The sequence below is a fragment of the Gasterosteus aculeatus genome, chromosome 18 (assembly GCF_964276395.1).
Source record: "Gasterosteus aculeatus chromosome 18, fGasAcu3.hap1.1, whole genome shotgun sequence".
Classification (NCBI taxonomy): domain Eukaryota; kingdom Metazoa; phylum Chordata; class Actinopteri; order Perciformes; family Gasterosteidae; genus Gasterosteus; species Gasterosteus aculeatus.
The window spans coordinates 8,562,056-8,587,385 of NC_135706.1; the positions used below are offsets into that span (position 1 = coordinate 8,562,056).

At 45.7% G+C, this 25,330-nt stretch overlaps 1 protein-coding gene across 15 annotated transcripts in view; it reads left to right on the forward strand.

The window, feature by feature from the left end:
* The first annotated feature begins 1,721 nt into the window (after window positions 1-1,721).
* gphnb (gephyrin b) overlaps window positions 1,722-25,330 on the forward strand; it is a 66,502-nt gene continuing 42,893 nt past the window's right edge. For all 15 annotated transcript variants that reach the window (XM_040159883.2, XM_040159885.2, XM_040159886.2 and 12 more), the window contains exons 1-2: window positions 1,722-1,872; window positions 21,854-21,932. In XM_040159883.2, coding sequence (XP_040015817.1) covers window positions 1,749-1,872; window positions 21,854-21,932 — 203 coding nt within the window. In that variant the 5' untranslated portion in view covers window positions 1,722-1,748. The remainder of the gene's footprint in view (window positions 1,873-21,853; window positions 21,933-25,330) is intronic.

Below are 25,330 nucleotides of genomic sequence, written 5' to 3' on the forward strand. Positions count from 1 at the left end.
CCTCTCCATCACTGACAGCTGTGGATGCCATTGTGATGCCACGCCACAGAGGGCAAGATCTCCTGCTCTACACCAGCAATTGGTTTTGTTTCATAGATGTGGCAAGCCTGAGTCAACATGTGAGAACAGGAGTTGATTCTTCGAGAGCCGCTGAAAATGTCGATGTGACCTCTGGGGGGGGTTTCAATTATTATTGCCTTGCTGTCCTGATGTAGTTGTACAACACAACATCACTGCTGGCTGTGGTTACTGGTCTGACCACACAAAAACCACTCCCCGCAATGAAGGTGCACACTGCTTCTGAGCCTCGTATTAAAGGGAATGTTCCACGTTTTGTGGGACACTGCTCTTGCTTTGCTGTGGAGAGTTAGACAAAAAGAAACCAATGCGACTCACGTTGGTACGTTGAATATGAAGCTAGACAGCGGGAAGTTTAGCCAGCAAATGGTCCAACACATAATCCCAATAAAACCACCAGCAAGCTGAAACTTTTCACTTGGTGAGCTTTGAAAGTGCTGGTAGACGGATTTCTTTTCCCTTTGGGGAAAGCCAGCAGAGCTAATTGTTTCCTGAAAGCAGATTCATGTTTACAGCACACTATCATAATCATCTTCTCATCTAATTAACTTCAAGAACGCGTAGAAGCGCATTTCCCATAATGAATGGCCAAAATGAGTAGCTGCAGCCCTCTGGATGGAGAAATGAAAGAAATTGTTGGATTGGATTGTTGAACTCGTCATATGACATGCAGTTGTAGTGGAACGCCACTCCGTCAAAACACAATTCTGTTTAAGAGATCAGCTGTGTTTTTAAAGGTCAATTCCATGTCCTTGGCCGACTCTCACCTCTTGTTGCTAATTGTAACACGGCGGAAGAGGGAATTGGCCAGTAAATAAAGTGTGGTACCTTTGCCAGTTCTTTCGGTCCGGTCATCGGACACGGACTTGGCGAGGCTGTTGAGGTGAGTCAGTCATGCTGGAAGAGTTGCCCCCATTTCTTGCCACGTCACATGCGTCTCATGTGTTAATGAATCATGCATACTGATACATTTCCAAAAGGAGCTCTAGGATGGGCATTTTCTTTCCATGGGAATACACAGGAGAAATTATACAACATGGAAGCTGCAACTAGTCTATAAATAGCAGCTGTGGGGTTTTTTATACTCAGGGATGCAGTTGCAGTTTACAGGTCAGTCTAGGATCTTCTGTTAAGTCTCTGCATTAAGATATCCGGGGTGCTGTCTTGCACATTTGCCCTTTAATCTCTAAAAGCAGCGGTGCATTATGGAGGAAAATATGGTGGGAAAGGGAGGGGATTTTTTTTGTAGTCCGAAATACTTTTATTTTGGAGAACCGACAACGTCCCTCATCAGCAAGGGGGGGTGAAATTGAAGCACTCAAGGTAGAACAGATCTAAAACCTCCGCCAAGCAGAATGTCTCAAATGCAGGACGTGAGAAAAGTTGAGTGGTGTCTTCTCATCAGTCCCTAAAAAGCATTCACAGGAAATCAATAGTGGTCTCCGTGAGACTTAATCGGGGGGCCACACAGCTGAGTGATGTGTGCGCTTTAATCGCCCCCCCCCCCCGCATCCTGCCCGCTCATCTGTAGGTGTCCCGATGATCGCTCGACTTTCGGCTCATCTTGTCTGGTTGCCTTTTTTTTTTTTTTTTGCTTTATCCAAGCCCTCCTCCATCTCGTCCTCCTCCTCTTCCTCCTCCTGCTCCCCTCCCTCTCCCCACCAAGTTCGATGAGATCGGCTCTGGGGCCCTGCCGCGAGTTCTCGGTGCGGGCGACAGCGCTGCTGAACATGGCGTCAGACGGGATGATTTTAACGAACCACGACCACCAAATCCGGGTTGGGGTCTTGACAGGTAAAAAAAAAAAAAAACGCAGATTTTCCCATCGCATCTCTCGCGTTTCTTTCACATTTCCATGAAATCACGTCCGCCGGTTGTCCGCGCGGATCTTCATACATGTCGGTGGATTTTTTTTTTTTTTTTGTTGCGTGGTGGCAGCTTCGAGGCTTTTTTGCAACCTCCTTGAAGTCGATGCTGAATTAAAGCCTGTTTTTTTACCATGTTTGTTTTGCTTTCGTGTTTTTCATTCACCGGCAGACTTTGCGTAAATGCACATGCTACATTGCATCCAGCGCGTACGCGGTGGAAGCGGTAAATGTGCGCGCCGCACTGGTTTGTTTCCGCTCGTGTCGGCTGCATTTTCTTGTCGAGCTCCGGTTTTATGTGTAATGAATAATTAATGCCCCTGTGTGCTAGAAGATGTAACGTTAGCTGACCGTGTGTCGCCGCATGAGATGTTCGGGCTATAGATTGCGTTATTGACACCCAGCTGACCACAGCGGGGGGATTTTTCTTTTCTGAAGTGCCGCTCACGACAGTTGCTGAAGGTGGATGCGCGCATCGTCGGCCTATTAATAAAGACCAAAGGATATCATCTGAGGAAAATGCCTGGCTCACGTGTGTGTGTGTGCGTGCGTGTGCGTGTGCGTGCGCAGGCGTCGGATGTGGGTTGTTTTGTGAACGACAGTGCCAGCCGAGGAGCTCACATGACACATGCATAACGGCCCCGGCTCGGTTCCACCGGGTAAATCCTCCCGACGGTCCCGTGAACGCAACGCGCTGACGGCGCGTCTCTCACGCGCAGATACTGGAAACGTTTTGCGCGTGCATATGCGATGCGAAGCGGCGTATGGGTGTTAGAGCTGGCCCTCCTTTTTGTCTGTGTGTGTGTGTGTGTGTGTGTGTGTGTGTGTGTGTGTGTGTGTGTGTGTGTGTGTGTGTGTGTGTGTGTGTGTGTGTGTGTGCAGCCTATTGCTTTGTCACGTTTCTGATCGGCTCACATCGTGCGGGGGGGAATCCAGCGGCTGTTGACATGATCGGGAGGTATCTTTTTTATTATTTTTTTTGGAGAATGTGGGGAGGGTGGTGGTAGGGTGGATCTGGTATCTCTCTCTCTTGTCCATCCTGCGTGAGGCAGGGTCGATCAATATTTCATGAAAGCCGTGATCTCACACATACGGTATTCCTCCGGACGGGAATCCAGCACGGAGGGGGGGGGGGGGTTATGCGATGCAGCCATGGAGGAATGACTGTGTTTCGAACCCTCTCCCAAAATCTGCCAGGGGAAACCCCCATCACCACCACCAGCCCCAACAACAACAACACCACAACCACCCTTCGTCTCCTTCTCCAGCCCTCCTCCTCCTCCTCCCCCTCCTCTTCTCCCCCTGCTGGAGTGAGAGCGCTGTCCGTGGTTCTGAAATCCAGCATCACTCACAAATCAGTGCGGTACTGACCTCACCACGGTAAATACTGCATCAGCTAGATACACCGAGGGACGGAGGGGGAATAAAAATCCATCTAAAGTCACTTCTTTTTTTTCTCCATCTCCGCGGCTTAACGATGACGTGTTTTAAAGAGTATTTTTAGAAAAGCATAGGTGAGGATTTGGTATTTTTTAGCAGAAATAAACATCCTGTCAGATTGTTTTTCTGTCGAGGTGTTCGTCTGTTACACCAAACACATATGTTGTTCACCAGCTAAAGGTGAGAATAGACCTGTCACTTTTTTTTGTCACACTACATCAATGCCCACACCACATTAGAGAGGTTATTTCTCTATGTGTCATCAGTCACTTGCATCCCCAACTGAATCTGTAGTGACAGATTGCCGGTTTGATCTTGCTGTGCCGTGTTGACAATTCCAGCATACATATGTCGATGTTGAGAAGCGCTGAGACCCAACAGACAGGCTTATTTGTCTCATTTTGATGTATTTGTGTGTGTGTGTGTGTGTGTGTGTGTGTGTGTGTGTGTGTGTGTGTGTGTGTGTGTGTGTGTGTGGAGTAGGAGGGCTTGTACTGTCAGGGAAACAAAGCATCTAATGGGTGAGCAAAAAAACAACGAGGAAACGATGTACGGTGGCATTGAGTTGCCATGTTCTAGCTGACCCTCAACCTTTTCGAAGAATCTAATCGTGGCAAGATTACTTATGCTCCAAATACAGATTTCTTTTTGTAAGATGATGCATTTTGACAGCAAAATGTCCTCTGCTATGCTTCTAAGGGGAAGCAAAGATCCAAATATGCAGGTTGCATCTAAAGGAGGAACCTTTAGTAGCCATACCTCAGTCTGTTACATCCACAGTGTTGATGGCTTTTGGTTTGCTGTGTTGTGGGGCCTGTGTGAGCAGAATGCTGATAGAGTCTTTAGCAGTGCTCAATCTCCCTTCTTGTGGGGGTTAAAGGTCAGCCGTCCACCCCTGCATTCAGTCACCGAGAAGGAGATAAGACCTTGGCTCATCCTCCTCCATCCCATAGCCCCATGGCTCTCCAGGTGACAGAGCCCAGGGGACATCTTTACTTCGACCCTGGACGCACAGTACAGGGGAGTTCAAGCTGAAGTGTGTGTGTGTGTTCTTATTTTGTTGGGATGTTTTAATTAAAATGGGGGTTTTAATTGCATGGAAAGGGCGGTAACTTGGATAATTGGGAACATGCTGTCACTTGTCAAATATGAAAATGTGACCTTTTGTCAGCAGTGGATGAAAGCTTCTCTTGCTGTGCTCAGCTTATTGTGACGTGTGTGTGTGTGTGTGTGTGTGTGTGTTTATGTTTCTCTTTCTACCTACCTGTTAGTACGTGTTTGTGTATTTTGATGCACGAATGCTCATTGCCCAGTTTCAGTTGTACCTTCCTGCTGAGCGTGAGTTGTAATTGTCCCGTGTCACTCTGCCTGGGGGTCTGGGCACACGGCTTCACACTCACTCACGTCAGCTGATTATGTGTGTCTTGTTTCCTGATTCTTGCGTGTTCGTGTATTCCAGAGATTCGGTCGTAAAATAAGAGGAGGTGAATTGTGGCACAAACATACCAAAGATACATTTTTTAGGGGCGCTAGTAGTATGATTCATAGTGGTAATTCATAATGTAATAATAGACGTTTAAAAATTCCTCCACCCACTTTGGAACCAGACTGGGTGATACAACACATCAGATGCCCAAACCAGCTGAGTTTTCCCGCATTTGTAACCACACATTAGTGTGCACATGCTTGTGCGGCGTGTTTTCCCTCAATGTGGGCAGTGTGTGCACATGCACGTGACTTTCCTCTGCACGTTGTCTCTCTGCACTAATACTGCGCTCTGGCTGCAAAATAGAGCTTAGCATATCACCCCAGTCCCAAATATAGCTACAGTGTGCATACGTTCCATGATCACACACTGAGAGAGAGAGAGATGATGGCAAGGTGAAAGAGAGACGCCTTCAAAAGGCATTCGGTTGTTTTAATCAATGAGGAGCGAGGGCAGGAAGGCTTCACTCTGCAGCACACGCTTTTCTTTAGCCTCAAACGTAAATGTGTGGGCGGCTCGCTATCCTTACATGTCTGTCAGAAAGACATGAGTCGTCGGCAGACAGGCAACCCTCCCTTTTGTTAAGTAGAATATTCCTGTGACTCCTTGAAAATGAGTGGAAGCTTTTATTTTGGCAGGAGTTTGTTGTCCATTCCTTAATCGAATGGGGTCTGCATTTGGTTTTCTGTTAAACAGGTGAAGGTTGTCAAAGAAACGTTTTTGGCACGTTCAAGTTTGAGACACACCACGCACACTATCGGTAAAACAAATAGCGATAGTAATCTACATTGAGATAATGCATGTTGAACAGATACAGGAAATTGTGCAAGTTATCTTTTGGTGCAGGGCAATGTGTTGCTTGTGTGAGTGAGCGTCTCCACAAGGGTTTGCAAACATATGCAACATATGCGTGTCTGCTGTTGTGTGTACTTGTCTGGCTGCAGATGGGATAATAACTATTTAATCTGCTTTTCCACATAATTTAATCCTAAACTCACCTCCACAGCTCAGGCGCTAAAGAGGCCACCTAGCGTGCCAAAGCACCTTGACCCGAAGCCGGAGACACTGTCATCTGCCACTGAATGGCGGGGGCGACTGCCAAGTTATGGAGCAATCCCCTCCTGCTGTCCGTTTCCTAATGACTCAATCTAGTGTCTACAAGGGAAGCCAAAGGTGTCGGCTGTGGGTCTCTTAGTAGTAGTGAGCGCCAGTGGCAGACTGTCCTATTAGATGGAAAGAAGTCACGCTGCAGATGCTAAAGGCGGATGGTCCTGTGGGTTCTGTAGCTGCAGGCCTGTTGCTGCAAAGATCTCCAGGGTGAAACATTGTGTGGAGTTGGTACATGAATCCAAACGGTTTAATTTCTCATCTTAGTTCTGCATTCCAATTTAACACAATTGGTCATTTTTGCCGGTGGTATGCTTTAGAGAGGTTGTGTGCGTGCACTGGAGTCAATGATTGACTATTACATGGGGTCTCTGTGATAACTCAATATCGTTTATGTTAAAGTTCAACATAATTCTGTCTGTTGCATCGGTGGTTTCACAATGGATTCAGGTAATTGTGCCAAAGATCAACTTTAATTTTCAAAATGAATCCTGCAGGAAAAAACGGAAATTGGGCACAACCCTCATCCAAATACCTTTTGTTCTAAATCATATTTAAACCAAATTTGAGGGACAGTTTTCTTTCATAGGTGGGGCCTTTATTCACTTGGGTTTAAAACAACGGTATAACCAGAAATATCCATTACATTGTTATCCAAAGGCCATAAAGACAAAATGGCAGCAGTGTTGAAGAGGAAAGCCCTCGGCTGGTTTGTTTGCCGTTAGTTACACTAGCAATATACTGGAGCCCATTGATTGCATGCGGTCAGACACTGATTTATCTTTCCTTGGGATGGGGTACATGCAGTGGTTAAAACACTAGCTGAGCCTTTTTCTTACTTCCTCACTCTCTGCATCACACACACACACACAAAGACGGGACAGCAGTGAGGCGGGCGGACCACGTGACCAGAATAGACAATACAGGATCAGGGACACGAACACAGAATGAGAATTAAGCCTTCACTGCAAAGGAATTATTTTCAGCTTCGAGTAGTGGGGAGTGAAGTGTGGAAAGAGGGTGACTCTCCTCCCCTTTTGCACACACCCCTCTCTTCCTCCCTCACTCTCTCTCTCTCTCTCAGCTTTCATAGCCTTCAGAAGTAATCCTCCCTTACTGTAAATAGTCTTCAATTGGGATGCAAGCTAGAACAACAGACAGACGGTGTTTGGCGGACACGAGCAGAGAGTCTCGTCCGCTCCCGGCTCTTGTCAGCTCTCCAGAGAAGAGCTCCATCGGGGCTTCCTGGAAAGCTGTTGCCCGACTGGATGCGTAGGTGTAGGAGAGTTGGTCCGTGCCCACTTCCTCCTGGCCCAAAGCAGTGCCACAGTCTGTCATTCATTCGAGGTGCAAATCACAAGGGGGATGGCGTTGACAAAAAAAAAAGAAAGAAAGAAAAGAGGAAGATTGCGCTTGATATTTTTGAGAGTAAGCAAAAGAGATGCTGGAGCTTTTTGCTGTCAGCACTTAACTTGTTTTGACAGAACAAGTAGAATTGGACGTGCAGAGCTTGAAGCGATTTCTCTCTCATGTTAAATTGGTGATAAATAGGAGACTGTTTAAAAATGAGTTGTAACACCTTCCAGCCAAGTGTTTGCTGAGCAGTGGGGCAGCTACGTTGAAACCGTTCTTATAATGTGAAACTTCCCGGGTCGGGAGAGGTGAAATTATCAGTCTATCTCAAAAGCATATAATCAATCATATAATCTTATTTGGAGCCTTTAATTTGTATTTACTTCAGTGACATTTATCATTGTTTAACAGGTTTTCCAAACATTATCATTACACTGCCGACTTATCTTATGAAACCGTTTCAGTTCAATTTGGACAAAGCATAAGCTGTAATTTGGCCTATTCAAATATTTTCTTTTTAAAAGTAATAGTGAATGTATTCCTACAAATCGATTTGAAATCAAAAACGCTGCTGCAACAGTGAAGCTTAAAATATCCGTTTTGGTTTTACAACAAAAGACACTTCTGCTTCTTCTGGCGTTTCCTTTTTTGTATTTCTTCTTACATTAACCTGGAGAGAGACGGCACATGGATCCCCTCCGCTCCTTGGCTTGGATCGCTCGCTGGCGATAACCTTTGCAGGCGGAGGACCGCTGAGTGATGGCGATACAGATTGAGATAAAAGATACAGTGGTGCTTTTTAACTGATGAGCAACTGCCGCCGGGTCCCGTGTCCTGTCTTTGAGGTGATAATTAGAGTTGGAGGGACAGGGGGAAGGAAGAGAGGGGGAGGTCGGGACAAGGGGGGAAAAAAGGAGAGGATGGGGGGTGAAAAAAAGTAATTGATTCATCATTGTTGCCCCGTGTGCTGCCGTGCCGCCTCACGTCTTTATCAGTCCTCATCTAATAGGTGTCTGAAAGGTATATCTCTCTCATGTTTCACTTACGGGAGGAGGTCGGCTCGCCTGCACCTGGCATCCATCACCGGCTGACGGGGTGCTGATGTCACAGGGAGCCCCTCACAGATAGCGGAGGGCTATGCTAACACCGCTAACCGTCTCTCCAACTACAGTGTTTTAACCACAAAGACACTGAAATTGAAGAGTCATTACACAAATTCTAAGAAATCATGTTCCTGTTCTGATTGGTTGCTTTATGTTCTTTAGGTTTTGCGTCCAGGGGGGGCAGAGTGTCTCCCACCCTTCAAGTAAGGGTAGCAGTGAAACACTATATGAAAATACTTCCTGCAATCCAAACCTTATTTAAGTCCAATAGTGTTCATTGTGAAATAAAATGTTGCCTGTCAGTGTTTCGCATATGCACATATTATGTTTTTTGCATGAATAATCATCTGTGTGTGTGTGTGTGTTTGTGTATTTTAGTATAAATGCAATGGTTGAGAACGCAATTTTATTTGTATAGCACATTTCAACAACAAGGCACTTTATTGTGAACTCTCATTCGATTGCATCATATTCGTCAAGATCGTATGCTTGCAGTGACCTGTGACCACCATGTACCTCAAAAAGTCAACTTAACCTGAGCTCAAGGGGCTTGATCCAAAAGAGGAGGCTTTATGGTGTTCACTGTACAGGAAGGATGATCCAAAATATAATAAATAAAGGTTAAAGTTACAAAATGGCATGAAGTGACAATATTTAAGTAACTTTTTCTGGCATATTAAATAGTATGGATTTATCTCTTTGTCCACAATGTAGACAGCTGGTGACATCCTCACTTATTTCCAGCACATGTGTTCACTTCTGTTTAAGGCTCATCAGATCTTTACTGACGCGTTGTTGGGTTTCATGTCTTGTCAGGTCACAGACATGTCAGTGTTAAGGGAAGATACAAAGTGGAAACATCCTAGTGGAGAAGTGTCATTTTGTCCGTTTGGTCAGAGGTGAAGTGAACGCAAATATTATGATTTTGATTTTGATTATGATTTTGTGTCGAATCTAAATGAGCCAAACAATGTCTGTATGTTCTTCAATATTAAAGACCGTTTAGTTGTCATGGAGGAATCTGTTTTGTTATGGAAATAGGCTCTGCTAAAGATCTTCTATGTTACAAACAGGAGGATTAGAAGGGCAACATTTAGTTGTATGAAGAGTGTGAAGGTTAGTTTTTCTGGACCTGTCCTACTTTGATTTTTAACATCCTAACATCTTTCTTATTCATTTGCCAATCGCATGTTGTTGTCTGAAAAGGGCAAGATACTTGGTGGTAGCGCCCAAAATCTACATTGTTTGATGCTACTCAATTAAAGAGGCTTTTCTCTTCAGTGTTTTGAGTTGCTAGGGAGCGAGAGTTAGGATTGCATTCATAACTGGCAGCAGTTTTATCCGCCGTTGGCTTGCTCACACGTTTATATTTGCATCACTTTCATTAATCAGTTCCATATCAATGATAATTGAGATCGGGTTCGACATGTTACGAGACTTCAGATACAGACATAACACATTAGTTCTCTCTTTCCCACTCCGACATCACATTTTATCTCCGCCCATCTTCCTGTCTCTCGCGGGCTATTTTTGTCCCCCGTCTCCTCACTTCTCTCTCTCTCGCTCTCTCTGTCCACCTTTTCTCACCTTTTTTTTTTTTTTTTCTTACCTTTGCTGTCTGTCAGTACTGCTCCATCTGCCCGGCAAAGTGAGGGAGCGAGCAGTATGCGGGGAGCATGTATATTTGAATAATTGAGGAGGCCAGCTTCTCCCTAACGAGGTGTGTGTGATGGCCGACCTCAGCCTGTTGTGTGTGTGTGTGTGTGTGTGTGTGTGTGTGTGTGTGTGTGTGTGTGTGGTCATGGCGTTCTCCCATTCTGCTCCTGTATTATTCAGCATCATGCATTTGCCGTTTCTACCACAAAACCCTTTCAGATGATGACACCTGGGAATCAAATGTTAATAGACACCTGCCCACACACACTGGCACACACATCACAACCGTAAATGCTTAACACACGTACACGCGCACAATAACCGGTTTGACTGACGTGACGTGGATTGGCTCGACGGCTTTGTTGGCTTTTTTAATATCATTTATGGTCTTACAACAGGCCTGACTGATGTTTTTTTTTTTTTTTTCGCCACATAACGGGGAGTTTCTCACTCAATTTTCTCCGTTCTGCCTCATTGCCCCACCGGTTCTTTAGCAATCTGTCTTCTCTTATTGTGGAAGCAGATTGATGGAGGAATTAAGTCTCGGTGGGAAATCCCCCTTGAATGTGCTGAGAATCCAGACATGAGAGCCCCGAACATGTTCAAACTATTAGTTGACTGACGAAGAAATGCATCAACTATTTTGTTGGACAATTAATAATTTGATTTATAGATTGTCAATCATTGCAGTAGCATTTCTAATGGTAATTTTAGGTTTGAATAGATTAAATAAACACATGTTGAAATTATCTAAATATCTGATACCAATCAGTCCCCAAACATCTGCAACCAGAGCACCCCAATCCGATGATCAATGACCACAAAGGAAATAATCTGCAGATTAAGCAGTAGAAAAATATCATCGGTTGCACCTATCAGGGATGAAAGATGCATTTGTGATCCCCATCATTCATCTCCATATCATCAGCCACATTTTGCATACCTTTGTCAGTGAGACCTACTTCCCTGTATACACCGTTGCCCAACAGTCAGGATTCATTTCCTCCACAGCACATCAGGCAGTGGGGAAACCCCCCCGAATGCTCTGACTCCTCCCGCGGCATCCCTCCTGGTTTCTGACATGCACATGTATGTGTGTGTCTCAGTGGGATAAGTGATGAGATGTGTGAAATATGGCAAGTGGTGCACTCTATTAGGCAGCGCCCCCCCCCCTCGCCTTCTTTCTGCTCCCAACATCCAGAGAAGCTGAGAGAGCGCGACGTCATCGAGGCTGCGCTGGTGTGGTAGTGGGCCTGGATTTGATGCATGGAGGGATTTGGGATTTAAACAGCCAGTGCTGAGTCAGACACCCACCAACGAAGAAGACGAAAGTGCAGGAACTCGTCTCTGCATTAACCTCAGCTAGCTTAAGCCCTGAGAAGGACAAGCTTCCAATTAAGTGTGTGTGTGTGTGTGTGTGTGTGTGTGTGTGTGTGTGTGTGTGTGTGTGTGTGTGTGTGTGTGTGTGTGTGTGTGTGTGTGTGTGTGTGTGCACGTGCGCATACATGTTTGAGCTCCGACAGTGGGAAGCAGCAATGTAACTGCTGACGCCGTCCAGAGGATTGAATGTAATGAAGGTAGCTGCTTACAGGCTGCTTCATTAGTACAGCTGGGCCCGGGGCACTCCGTGTGTGTGTGTGTGTGTGTGTGTGTGTGGGCATGTAAAACTCTGCATCCTGGGAAATAAGGAGAGTCGACTGGTTCAGACACACACACACTGTACACACGTGTATTACCAGCCACCCACTCACACATTAACAAATGTATCCACAGCAGTTAATTTCCTAAATGTTTTGGCATATTTCTGCAGTTCTAACTGCCCATTTCTCTCTCGTGACAACCCTAATCTGCATTTATGAAGAGATAATGCTGAATGTATTGGGGTGTGATGGAGCAATCCACTCTTATTTCACATGAAACTGCCACCTGATCGTGTTGTTGGTTATCACAGTTAAGCGTAAGCAAGTAGTACCAGGAAGTTCCTTCTCTTTTTTTAAGATTTTTTTTTTATTTTTATTAATGCATTTAGCTTTATGCCGCCTGTCGAGCGACGACATTGATTTGATAGCTGCAGAGTACTGCTTGGTTTGTTCCACTGATTCACAACATTTGTCCGCCCAATGTGCTAAAGCTGCAGCTGTGCTGATCGGGCTTTTGTCTTTCCTTTTGGTAAGCGCGGCTGCCATGAAATTTGGAATTATGGGCAGGGAGCCGGAGCCGGTCATGAGGAGGGCAGCCGGCGGACCAGACGATGATAAGGCCGCCATCCTCGCCTCGTGGGACCCCCCCCCCCCCCGTGGAGATGCGGTTTAGATTAACTTTCCACTTAGTGAACAATGTGTCACTTACAATATGGCTGCGTCTCCTTCTGCCACGAATCGCCTTGACAGCTCGTACCCCCCCTGAGACACGTTTGTCTCATTCGGGCGTCGGGGGGCAAATGTGCATTTGCTTTGACCAGCGATGGACTCCGCTGGTCAGCGTTGAGTGTGACCCTTTACCTTTTTCATCAGAAACCTGCCTTTTTGAGTTTGAACGGCCATCTAGCCCGCCTAACCTTGACCTCTTGACCCCTCCCTCTGTTGCCTCGGTTGCTTCCTTCCCTTCTTTTCTCTTGAGTGAACGACCACAGAGAAGCAAAGGGAGCATTAAGCTTCCCCCATGAAGACCAATCAATAATTAATCTGATTAGGCCCATGCACATACATTCCACTGCAAACCCTCAAAGCCAAAGGATGGAGAGCCCCATTGCTGATGCTAGTCGTCCGTTTCCCTGCCCGAGCGCTCTCCTCCGACCCTTCAATCGAGTGAAATGAACGAGCGAAGTGAAATGAACGAGCGGAGGGTTTTCCATGCGGATTCACGCAGCTTTTCCAAGGATGCAAACTGGAATGAGCAGCTGAGCCGTGGCGCAGCCCCGGGTTTCCCTGCATCAGCAGCCTGGAAGGATGAAGGAGGAGGGGGATAGACGAAGGGATGTTAAAGGAAAGAGGGAGGGGGGGGCTTCTAATGGGAGGTATCAGAAATTTGCGGCTATATTGATGTCCGTGTAAGCACATTTCTATTGAAATCAATAGAGCAGCTCTCGAGCTCATTTTGGCTTCTAACAAGAGAATGGTACCTGTCTCACTAATGGAGCAGCCAGAGATAGCACTCACCGAAGGCGCTGAGTTGGGAGGGTGAATGAACACGCCAGCTCGTTGTGAATTCTTTCATTCATTTGCGTTTCTGCCAGCCTGAAGTGAAATATTGCTTGTGGTCTTTTAACATATTTGGTTGTCTCAGCTGCAGGATTCTATAAACCAGCCAAATTGAAGGGTCAGTCCACACAAATTACACACAAACACTGTTTTCACACTTGGTGTCACAGATATCTGGCAGTTTTGGTGTTATTCGTCTTGTATTTTGAGAACACTCCTACACTCGTTTCTTCGGGTCGGCTTTCCGGGTGGCAGATGACGTAAATTCAATGTTTCCAACTCCCTGTTCAGATCTTCAGACACTTTGTAATAGTAAAACTATTCAATTTAGGTACACAATGTCAGCTGTAACTAATAGAGGATCAAACAAAAAGTCACTAGGTGTGTTTTTGTGTTTCAAGAAGACCAGCTGACTTGTATACATATCATATCAATATTTCAGGCCTCTCGACATAAAAGTGTGTCAAATTAATGAATCAGCATATCTTCTGCTGCTCATCTTTGAACTTAAATAAGGCTTCTCAGCTAATGAAAGGTGATATTTTATTATTCATTCAGTTGCTTTAAAAATGTTCAAAGGTAAATGTAATTGAAAGGTTTAATACTCCGAACTATAGTTGCAGTACTGGATTTGATAAACGTAATCAAACCCTAGCCCTAATTTGGGATGATTAAATGCCATTTAAGAGCTAAACAGTCACTCTTCTCGCCATAGAATGCTTTTTTGAATCCGTACAGTTAACAACAACTTCTATGTTATTGTCCTTCTTGCACTGACATATACTTAAAATGGCATCTACTACAACATTGTATATTAAAGTGCATATGAATGACTTATACAGCAAGTGCACTCTTGTGTTTCACAATGCGCATTGACTTTGTGTGTGTGTGTGTGTGTGTGTGTGTGTGGGTGGGTGTGTGGGTGTGTGGGTGGGTGTGGAAAAAGCTTTGGAAATGTCACCAAGAGCAGGCTAGCCGTGAGTCCTCTGCCACCAAAATGTCATGCTAGCTACATAGAGGGAAACATCTGCAATACCTCATACACGCACACCCATCCAGCCCTCATGCACTACACGCACACCCATCCAGCCCTCATGCACTACACGCACACCCATCCAGCCCTCATGCACTACACGCACACCCATCCAGCCCTCATGCACTACACGCACACACCCATCCAGCAGTGTGATAAGGCCACACCGAGCAACAGACACATTCATCACGCCTGTTGTCAGTAGAAACAAGCCTCATTATACCGAGCCTGTGATTTATGATTAATATTCACAAGGGGTGTGGCGGCTCGTCAAGCCCCTCCAATCCATTGATTTTATTGAACAAGAACAACACAGAGGGGGGAAGACGATGTGTGTGCATGGGCACGGGGGGCAGGGGGGTATGAGGGGTTGGCGTAAAAGCTGCAGGGCATTCCAGGTGGAAGACGAGATGAAGGAAAGTAGAGTGGGGGGGTTGCGTAGGGTGCTATATGCAAAGTCCCTGTATTCACTGACACTGTAAATTGTCTCTGGAACTTTTTTCCGTAGCTTCATTAGTAAGTGTCTTTTCAATATTTATAGCTGTAGTTAATAATACATCTGTACGAGAGGTCTTTGTGGAGAGCCGCAGGCTGAGGGGGGGATACGGTCTCTGGCGCAGGGTGAGAAGGGACAGATAGTGGGCTGACTCGGGAAGTTCGCAGGGTAAAACGGGCCGTTGGTTATCTAGAGGAAGTTAAAGCCGTATTTTCTGCCTTGGTTTTTGGTGATTGCTGTGTCGACTGCGTGTGTGTTTTGTGATGGTGGTGGTGTTTTATTGGTTGCTGACTGAGCACACTGGTTTTGGGGTTTGGTCTCTCATTTTTTAGTTATTCCAGAAGATTATAGTTGAACCCTCTGGAGCTGGGTGAACACTCCGGGTCAGCACAATCTTTCTCCCAATTTCCATGACTTCAAATCAGGACTGAATTAATCATCCATAATCTGTTCGATTTTCTGTCTTTTGATTGATCAATTAGTTTTCCGTCTATAACATGTAAAAACGTGTTGCTGGTGCACAAAGTGGTTTACTGAATTGCTTGTTTTGTCCAACCACCAGGCCGAAACTATTAAAAATATTAAATTATCAATAATGTCAAACATAGAACAGCACAAATATGTGGTTTTATCGGACAGTGTGTCTTGAAAAAATATACTACTCGGTGAAGAGATCATTAAATATTTGGCATTTTTCCACTTGTGAATTAACTTGAAAGAGTAATCAAATACGATACATTCCTGTCAATTAATATTCAGTCAGTAGACTCACTGATTATTTGACTAATAATTTCCGCAGTAGTCACATGCACACGTCTCGTATATTGATTCAAAAGCTCTTAAGTGAGGGTGCTTGTGTGTTTTAGAGCAAATACGTTGCTATAGTATGATAATATTGTGTGCAAATGGGGTGTTAATGTTTCTGTCTTATATTCTTCACATCCGTTTGTCTAACTGTGACCTTTGCACTTGTGCAACTATACCTTGCATCTCTCTTCTCGTAGCATCCGTCTCGCAGTCATTTCGCCGTCTTCCCATTTTACTGCCCTCCTGTTCTACTTTGGGAGTATTCCCAACATTGCTCCCCTCCTCTCCTCTTCTGTCTCCCCCCTCTTCTCACCCAGCAGGAGGTAGAGAGAGTTTGAGGAGCTCGGGCCTGGGACACAGCTGTGAAGAACAGTGCTGTCTCTCCCTCTGTTTTCTCTCTTTCTTCACATCTGGTTCGTGGTGGTGGGTGAGGGGGCGGCCGGCCGGCCATGTTGCGCTGTGTTGTTTTGTCCTCGGCTCAGCGTGGTTGCTGGATTTTGGCCCGGGCTATACGCTGGAGTACATTCGGGTTCGAGAAGCGGATTGGCCCCGCTGCTGTCCCCGCGCCGATGAGCTGGGCTCCTTTTGCGTGGCAACTGATGGGCTATTAAGCCAAACGACTAGTAATTATTAGCTGCAGTATTAGCGTGGGCCGAGTGCCTTCTCTGGGCTGTTCTCCATCCGTAGTGTTCTTCAATGGCTGGCTCAGAGGCAGCAGGTGGAGTGTCGCACTCCTTGCCTTATGTAACTCCACCCCAATTTAGATCTGACTTCAAATAAATGAAAATCAAGCTGCTGGTTGGCTCCTTTCCCCGCCGGATATAAATAGCGTATTCAAATCTTATCTAGAAACAGTGTTGTAGAGGGGAGAGGCTTTGAAATGCAGCCCGACGATTAGGATCCCATTGTTCCGCTCCACACCCCCTCCATTCTCCCGGCTGCTTACAGTAAGCCTGAGGATCTGTGTGCATGTGCCCGAGTGTGTAGGCCTGCACATGTGTGTGTGCGTTCATCTGCATCACAGTGCGATTGAGATAGCGGCTAATGGTGAGATAGCATGTGCGTGGTGTTGTTGGTTTGAGAGTTTGTGAGTAATTGGTGTGTATACGTGTGTGTGTGTGTGTGTGTGTGTGTGTGTGTGTGTGTGTGTGTGTGTGTGTGTGCGTGTGTTGCTGCTGGGTGTGTCTTTGATGATGGATGCTCTGCCTCTGCTGCTTACCCCACCGCTCTTCTCCGAATTAACAAGGTTGCTAAGATACAGTGGGCTTATATTAGATTAGGTTATCTTCTGTTATTGCTGTTACTATATTTTACTCAGCACCGTGAAGCTTTTATTAATTTGGAAATTTCCCCTGCCATGGAATGAAGATGCTGGTATATGTGCACCACTGCTCCTCAGCTCCCCTCTCGTGGCTCAAGGTGCTGAAAGCCCCCTAGCCAGATGTTTCACCCTCCCCGTTACGATCTGGAGGCGGGTCCATACTTCTATTCATCATTAAACTCATTTAATCCAAGGCCTTGGGCCCAGTGTTTCCATTTGACACAAAACAAGCCGGTAAAATAGCGGATAGGAGGCAGTCGTATTACTTTGGTCGAGGCGTATTGGTGTGCAGAGGTGTTGTCCCACCCACCAGCAGATGTCCGCCCAATCCAGTGTTGGACCTCTATGGTAGCTGCTCCAGGGCTGGAGGGCCATTGGCACTGCTGTTAGCAGATAATGTACAGGAAACAATCAAGGTGCCAAGTGGGCCGTTCAGACGCTGCCATCCTTCCACTACTGGAATTTTTACGCATTCAGCCATGATGGGACAATTTGAATGAGCTCTTTTTTTTCAATTCGAATTTAACTGGCAAAGCTTTTTCAAATATATTAATGAATAGTTGACAATTGGAACACTCTATTTCTTGCTTGGTACAAGAATACCCAAGATAGCCATATTTCCTTGGAGAGCACCCTGCCTTAATGATGGATAAGCGCGGTCATAATTGGCCTGCAAGCAGACATTAGCTCAAGCATGCTTAGGCACTCTGTCTTGCACTGCGATTTGTAACTCATGTTGTGTAAAATTGCTGATCCATGGAAAGGTGACGCCCTGTGTGTGTGTGTGTGTGTGTGTGTGTGTGTGTGTCTGTAAGAGAACGTTTGAGAAAACCTGCATTAAGGGAACCCCCATTAGTGTGGGATCCCAGGGAGATGATGATTGCTGACTGCTTTATGTACTGGAAATGATTGAGTGGAACATGGTAGCAGTTCATGAATCCTCTGTGCCAGTGGCTAACAGACTGACAGCCCACAGCCTGCTCGCTCGCAAAGCTGTTGTATCACATATGGAAAGGCCCAGAGCACATCATCAGAAAAATGTCTCCTAAGTTTTAACCCTCCTGTCTCCAGACAGCATCTATCCTTCTTGTTAGACGGAGCTCTGTCCCAAATCCACATAATGGATTTGGACTCAAAGGGGACTAGGGTTGCGGAAAGTTTCCGGAAAGTTTCCACGGGAATTTTGGGAATTTTGAAAAAAATAATGTGCCCAAGTTTCTTTGCAAAAGCATATAACAGGGAACGTAAATGTAGTTGAGAACAAGACTATGCACGCCTAGCTTAGCTGGACTCTGAATGCAGCTGGTTGGGAACATTGTCTGGCAGAAACATACACGTAAATCAGTGGCGATTTTAGGCTGAAATTTCTGGTGGGGCAATTTTGTATGACGTCATGTCACCGTCACAAAAATAGAGGTAGCTGATTATTATAAGCAGTAGGCCTATATAGACCGGTAAAATATGGTATGGGCTGTATTTTGAGTGCCAGCAGGGAACAGAAATCCTATTTCAAATACATTTCACATGCTTCAGCGGCGAGTCAGATGTTGAGGAAGTGGACAGTGAGGAGTACATTGATGAGGTCCAGGAAGAAAGCATTTAGACCTGGAAGGATTCAGGGAAAAACACAAAAAAAAAAATTGGTGTTGGGGGGTGGTGATTTTTTTAGTCAACGTTCATGTTTTTGTTGTACTTAAGTTCTACTCACAAAATGTCAAAAAAGTACAAAATGTCATGTTTAAAAGTTGTATTATAAACGTTTGCACGCATGTCTGCCCTTATGACAAGGTAAATACAGTTAAATTACCCCAAATTTCCAGTTTATTCCCATATATTCCCGTGGAAAGTTGGAAACTTTCCACGGGAATTTTGCAACCCTGAAGGGGACTGAAGTATGTAAGAAATTCTTTCTTGAGTATCGCCGTTTAGATGACTTGAGCCTGCACCACACAAAGGACATGGCAAGTTTAGTTACTTTCAAGTACCGGAACTTTACAAAATAACGTGGATGGATTGTATTCTGATGCCAGAAGTGCTACTTCGTGCGCAACTGTTTGTGTTTGGAGGTGCGCGCCCAGATCCCATGTGTGAGCGGTGCTGCCCCGGCTTAATGCTTCTGAAACACGGCCTCCTGCTCTCCTCCCACTGCTGCAGCCTGGGGACATCCAGGAGACATCCGGGCTGCAGCAGTCAGGCGTACTCACAGGTGGAGGCAAAGACGAGTTGATTGCACTCAATACTACCAGACAATACAGATATAATTGAAAAATAATTACAGAGTGGCTCATATGGATGGATACAGTGTGGTTTAAAACATTAAGATACTTCATCCCATTCATGTAACATATATAATATTTCTCTAGTGCGGTCTTTGGTCGCACTCAATATCACGATTGCTACATATGAAATTAATTGCACTGGTTTGAATCAAAATAGGGTAAATAGAGTCCTCTGGGATGGGAACGGGTCCCTGCATTGCGTCTTCACACGGGACTAGTGGCTCTTGTCTGCGGGTTGACAACAAAGTGGACGTCGGCTGTGATCCCTGCATGCAGGTTTTGGGAGGGACACCGGATATATTTAAGGGCAGGCGGTGAAAGCGGAGCTGCAGAATTACCTGGAGAAATGGTCCGTGGGGGCGGAGCTCGTGAAGTGGGAGTCAGCGAGCGTCACCGATTCTTGCGCTCCTATTTTTTTTTTTTTCCTCCCTCCCTCTTCCCCTGTCTTCATCTCTTGCACAGGATCACATTAATATTCCTTTGAAGCCCGTTTGGACTGCAGCCAGATTTCCTTCTTTCCCACTCTCACCCCTCTTCTCCCTTTCTGTGCTTCCACCGTTGGCTCCCCCCTTGCTTTTTGACTCGATTCCCTGCTATTGTTCTGTAGGAGGGATCATTTCCCTATAATTTCTACTAACCGATGCAGCAGGGAGGGCTTTTATTACCTTCACTCAGGAATTCCCCTTCCTGCGCACACACACACACACACACACACACACGTACGTGAGCATGCACGCACATAGGGGTGGTGGGTACCGATGCCTTTGACAGAGCGTGTTGATTGGTTCAGAATGGTTACTGCCTCTTGTAGGAGAGTGGAACGGCTATTTTTAGATCAAGGGGTAGCTGGGAGAGAAAGACTGAGGAGGCTTCTCTGTGTGTGTGTGTGTGTGTGTGTGTGTGTGTGTGTGTGTGTGTGTGTGTGTGTGTGTGTGTGTGTGTGAGGAATACTGCAGTCTTGAAGGAAGTTCCCTCTTCACACACACACATGCACTTATGCAGCAGTGCCCCTCTAAAGCCAGGGTGGTGTGTATTCCATGTGCTTGCTCCCCTTTCTCTCTCTCTCCCCCCGCAACCTTTTTTCTTGCCCCCCCCACCCCCCCCACACACACCCTTCCCGCAGCCTTTCAGTCGCTCTTGTTTCTCCCTCTCTTTCTGAGCTTGCTCGGTGTGCAAATGTCAGCACTCGACCATTTATTTGCCAGAGCCCAGAGCAATGTCCTGCGCCCTCTGTTTACCTCTGTCTCTGAGTGCTGCCCCATCGCCACTGCTTTTCTACTCGTCCCCCCACCCAAAACCTCCATCTGACATCCTTTTCATCCACTCTGCTCCACCTCGATCTTTTCATTTTACACGCCAACATCCCTTCCATCCGTCGGCCCTGTTGCCCCCCCACCGCAACCTCCCCTGCAACACAGCTTTTTTTTTTTTTTTTACACCATTCTTGCTTCACCCAGCCACTCACCCCCTCCCTCCCTCCGCCCCTCCTGTCGTTCATGGATCATGGCACTTCATTGGAGCAACATCATGACATTTCCAGTCTTTACAACTGGCACATCAAGTTTTTTGGGGGGGAATTACATCGACTGCACCACCACAACCACCACTTTCCACCACTATCGCCGCCCCCACCCTCCGGTGCTTCCTTTTAAAATCTATTTTAAGACACAAGCGTGTCCGTTCACGCTTCGGCCCCGTCGGATCTCAAAACACCTTGTCCCTCTCTTCATCCTCCTCATCCGTCTCTTTCTGTCTCCTCTCACTTTATTTCCTTTCCCGTTTCCCTCCGTGTCTTGGTCCTTTTATCCCTGACTCGCTCCATCCGTCACTCTATCTGTCTGCGATCACCAGGATGACTCATGTGGCTCGCACCTGCTCTGCAGTCGAGGGGCCGCCGTGCTTTTATAAGAAGCGGTTAGAGACGATGAAGACGAGGCTTCACGTCGGGCCCAGTGTGATCAAACAGGGTGTGCAGGGTGAAGGTGATGTCAGTTCACACTGTGGCAACATTTGGTTTGCAACACGACGCGGAAGACAATAGAGCAGTTGCACAAGATGTGATTTCTTTACACGTGTTCACTTATTACAGTCAGAAGTGACAAGTGGGGCTGCAACAAATGAGAACGTTGGATCCTCCCCAATTTAGGCACAGTGGATGAGCTCCGTACCGTCCAGGGTACAGATTATTTTCACTGGCGTGAAATGTGGATCAAAATTTAAGAATGAATACAGAAACAGGCCCAAATTATTCATACGAGGGATCAGAGCGCCTTGGACGTTTTTTTTTTTTAAATCTAGTTTTCATCATCATCATTAAAAAGAGAGATCCTTTTAGTGTGTTTCGTCATTTTCTCCGTCTGAGGAGAAAATCACATGTGGATATCCATTACTCAGATTAGATAAGCGCGATTCTCGGTCAAAGCAAGTGAGTTAGCTGGGAGGAGAGTAGAGGACTTTTGGGAAGAAAAGCATTTCAACTGTCCCTTGTAATGCGTCACAATTAAAAGAATCAGTTGCCGTGAATTGTTTCTCAACAGTGATGTATAAAGTTCTCCTGACGCTTTTCATTTGAGATCATTTATTAGCATGTGCTAATTCTCCTCTCCCCTTTGTGTCTCTGTCTATCCAGTGAGCGACAGCTGTTTTCGGAACCTTGCAGAGGATCGCAGTGGCGTCAACCTCAAAGATCTCATCCATGACCCGTCTCTGTGAGTATTTCATTGCAACTCTGCGCAACCAACTCATACGCACAATCATTTATTCAAGAGTCCTTCAACCGACCTCAAATCAACCCCAAAACTGTCTTTGCGAGAAGAAAAGTCATTAGGGTTACTCTACATTCAGCTGTGTTATTGCTATAAATGCTATATGATCAAATATCAAAAGGCATTGCAGAGATACATTTTGTGTGTGTGTGAATTTTTTTGTTTTTTCTTTTGCGCAGCAATGATGATGAAATGCGATAACGCCAGGCAGTTTAGTGGCATCGCCACAGTTGTCGACTTGCTCGGCCATGAAATCTAATCCAGAGTCCTCTTTGTCATGTAAACAAGTAAAAAAAAAGATGGTTGGTTCAGCGTTGAGACCTTCTATAAATGCAAAAGAGGCCAATCTTTTCTCCGGACATATATAATATTATACTGTTAATGAGCATCACTTTTGTAAATGATTTAACTTTAAACCAAAGTAAATTGTCTCGGGTTAAAGAGTCTAAAGGTAATAATAACAAAAGGAAAGATTAAAAACGCTTATTACCCCGGACGTCCCTTGTGACACGCATGGCTAAAAGTATAATGTCCATAAACCGGTGTTCTGCTCCTACAGTCAATATTCCAACAATAGCATCCCACAGCAGAAAGTGATGAGGTAACGTTTCATGTCAGATCCATCCTGATACCGCTGCACACATCACGCGCTGCCATTCCAAATGTCACCTCAGCCCCCCGTGACTCACGAGCCGCCAACACGAGACCCTCGACCTGCAACCTCAGACGTGCGTCTCCAGACAAGCGGGCCGCGCCGCCATTGGTCCGCTGCAGCAGCTGCCCCCCCCACCCCCCTTCAGTCTCCACGCTGCGGGAGCTACACGCGTGTCAAGTCGTTTTGCGGTGTGTTTTATTTTGAGGCCGACGTGCAATGTGTGTGTGTGTGTGTGTGTGTGTGTCGAGGCCGTGTGACACGGAGAGGCGGTGCGAGAAGGCTTGTGCCACGTCATGTGCGTCACGCTAGACAGAGCGCCAGAGAGTGATTATCTGCTGCACGCTTGTTTGTACAGTACGCTCGGGGGAAGATTTAAGAGGGGGGGGGTTTGTGTACATGAATGTGCTTTAATCTAAGTATGGATTTTTTTTTTTGTGTTTTTCTTTTCACAGTTGTGTATTCTATGAGGTGATGTCCAGACAAAGCTGTGAGAATCCCGACAGCATTGATTAAAGATAATTGTTTGACTAAACACGCCTGTGAGAAGTGGCAGTGCCTTTTCACACACACATGTAGTTTGCGTTACATATACCATCCAAAATAAGGAAGGCGTTTGATGCGTCTGCAAAGTAACAAAATATGCGTACTAAACTTTTCAGGAAATATATTAACATTAATGTTTAATTTTAGGCAACTCAATGCACTTGATCTTGGTTAAGTGTTGAAAAAGTCAACAGGAAGCACCAGACATGATTTACTTTGAGTCCTTCGCTTTGTACACCCACACCAGATCTCTAGGTGCATCAGCCTTTAGAAGCTCTAAACTAAAAGGATTTTGCAAGAGGAAAACACTTTTCCCAGGTAGAGTGCAACAAAAGACTTTTAGACATGTAAGCTGTATTTTACTTGCTTTTTTTAATCTAAAATATTATTTAAGTGAATCTCAGAAGGTAAAAAAAGACAAACATTTGGACGTAGTCGATACATCAGTATGTTGTCATGCGGCTAAAATGTTTCTTAGAAAATAAGTGTGTTTTGTGTTTTTTACGTAGCCAAGTAGTTTCGTTTTTTGGATTTCATCCTTTTTTGACTACGGCGGTAATCAAACGAGAATATGTTTCTCTTTAAACACATTTGAGGATGCAGTTTAGTTCTACAGGATCATGAAGGGAGGGATTGAATGACATGTTCTATTCTCCATCCTCGTTAGGCTTCATGGAATAGAAATAGTGGACTAGCATCATTTAACATTTGGATACAAATAAACGTGGGGCTTCATATTCCACTTTAATGGTACCTATTAGGCTCTATTAGTAGTTATAGAGACTTGTTTCATAAGGCTAAAATCAACTTATTTTGCACTGTCGCCAAAGAGAAAACGCTTGTTAACAGTTAAAAAAATATTACAGCCAATTCATTTGGGTTGGCAAGTTTATTGACGTGATTCTTGTTGGAAAGGTTGTTTCTCTGGGAATCAAATGGACTTTTGCACATGTGGAGTTGAAGGCTGTGAAAAGCCCTTTTGGATCAAGTTGTTTTTACACAAGTCAACCAAGAGAGTTGATCTTGGATCAAACCGGGTGCTGCTTAACACTGGAATTGGACCTTGCAGACAGGCGGCCAGTGTCTGCTCTGCTGTGTCGCGGCTGATGGCGGTTGATGCAGACAAGCTCTGGCTGACCACCTCTGGCCTGAGATCCTCCACGCCATGTCCATCCGGGCCGCGCCACGAGTCAGCGGCTCCATCGGGTCGACCAGCCGGAGCGCTGTGGCCTCAATGTGCCACCCTGCTGTGACAGAGATGCATAGACAGAGCGAGGGAGAGGAGGGGGAGGGAGGGAGGGAGTGTGGGCCCAAGGCACGACGCATAACGTGAACTATAATCACAAGCACACAAAGTGACTCGCGCAAACACACACGCTGGCACGCGCTCAGCGACTCAATCAGTCTGCCCAGGTCGGCCTTCAGAGGTGTGGCAGGTGAGTTTGAGCTCTCTGCTCCTCAGCAACTTGCGTTGTAACAACCATTGTCAATTTTAAGAATCATGCTGACTACGGATAGCCGGGTGTCCATCAGATGGGTGACTGTGGGCTCAATTTTACTATCATGAGACAGTCAGGGGACACACACACTTATAAATTGTACTGCCAGAGATCCATTGTGTTACATTTGACTTGGACTAACTTGGCTATTGCGAACATATTTGGGACAATAAAGTTGAAATGAATCTGAATCCGGGTAAATGTGTAGTTTACATCGCAAGTTATTGAAAAACACAAACAAGCAGATTGTTTTGCCACAGATGTTAACTTTGTTGTTTAAATGGATAAAAGAAGTCAGTTTCATACGTGGAGCAGTCACGATGCTTTAGGAAGAAAAAGGGGGAAGAGACTGTCGGCAATGACATTTATTCTGTAAATAAATAGCACGCGTGTGGGCTGGAGTGGTCTGCAGAATATTTAAAAGTTTGTGTGTGTGTGGTGTGTGTTTGTTTCCGAGGGCGTGCGCGTGCTGTTTAGTGGCTGTGAGTGGAGTCATGAGAGTGGAACCCCTCGCTGAGCACTCAGAGCTCTCATCACGGTAGGGGTTTGAAGAGGTGGGCCAGTCCGCTCCTCCTCCTCCTCCACCTCCTCCTCTTCTTCCTCCATCCTTCTCTCTATCAGCTAACATGTTGAGAGGTGACCCC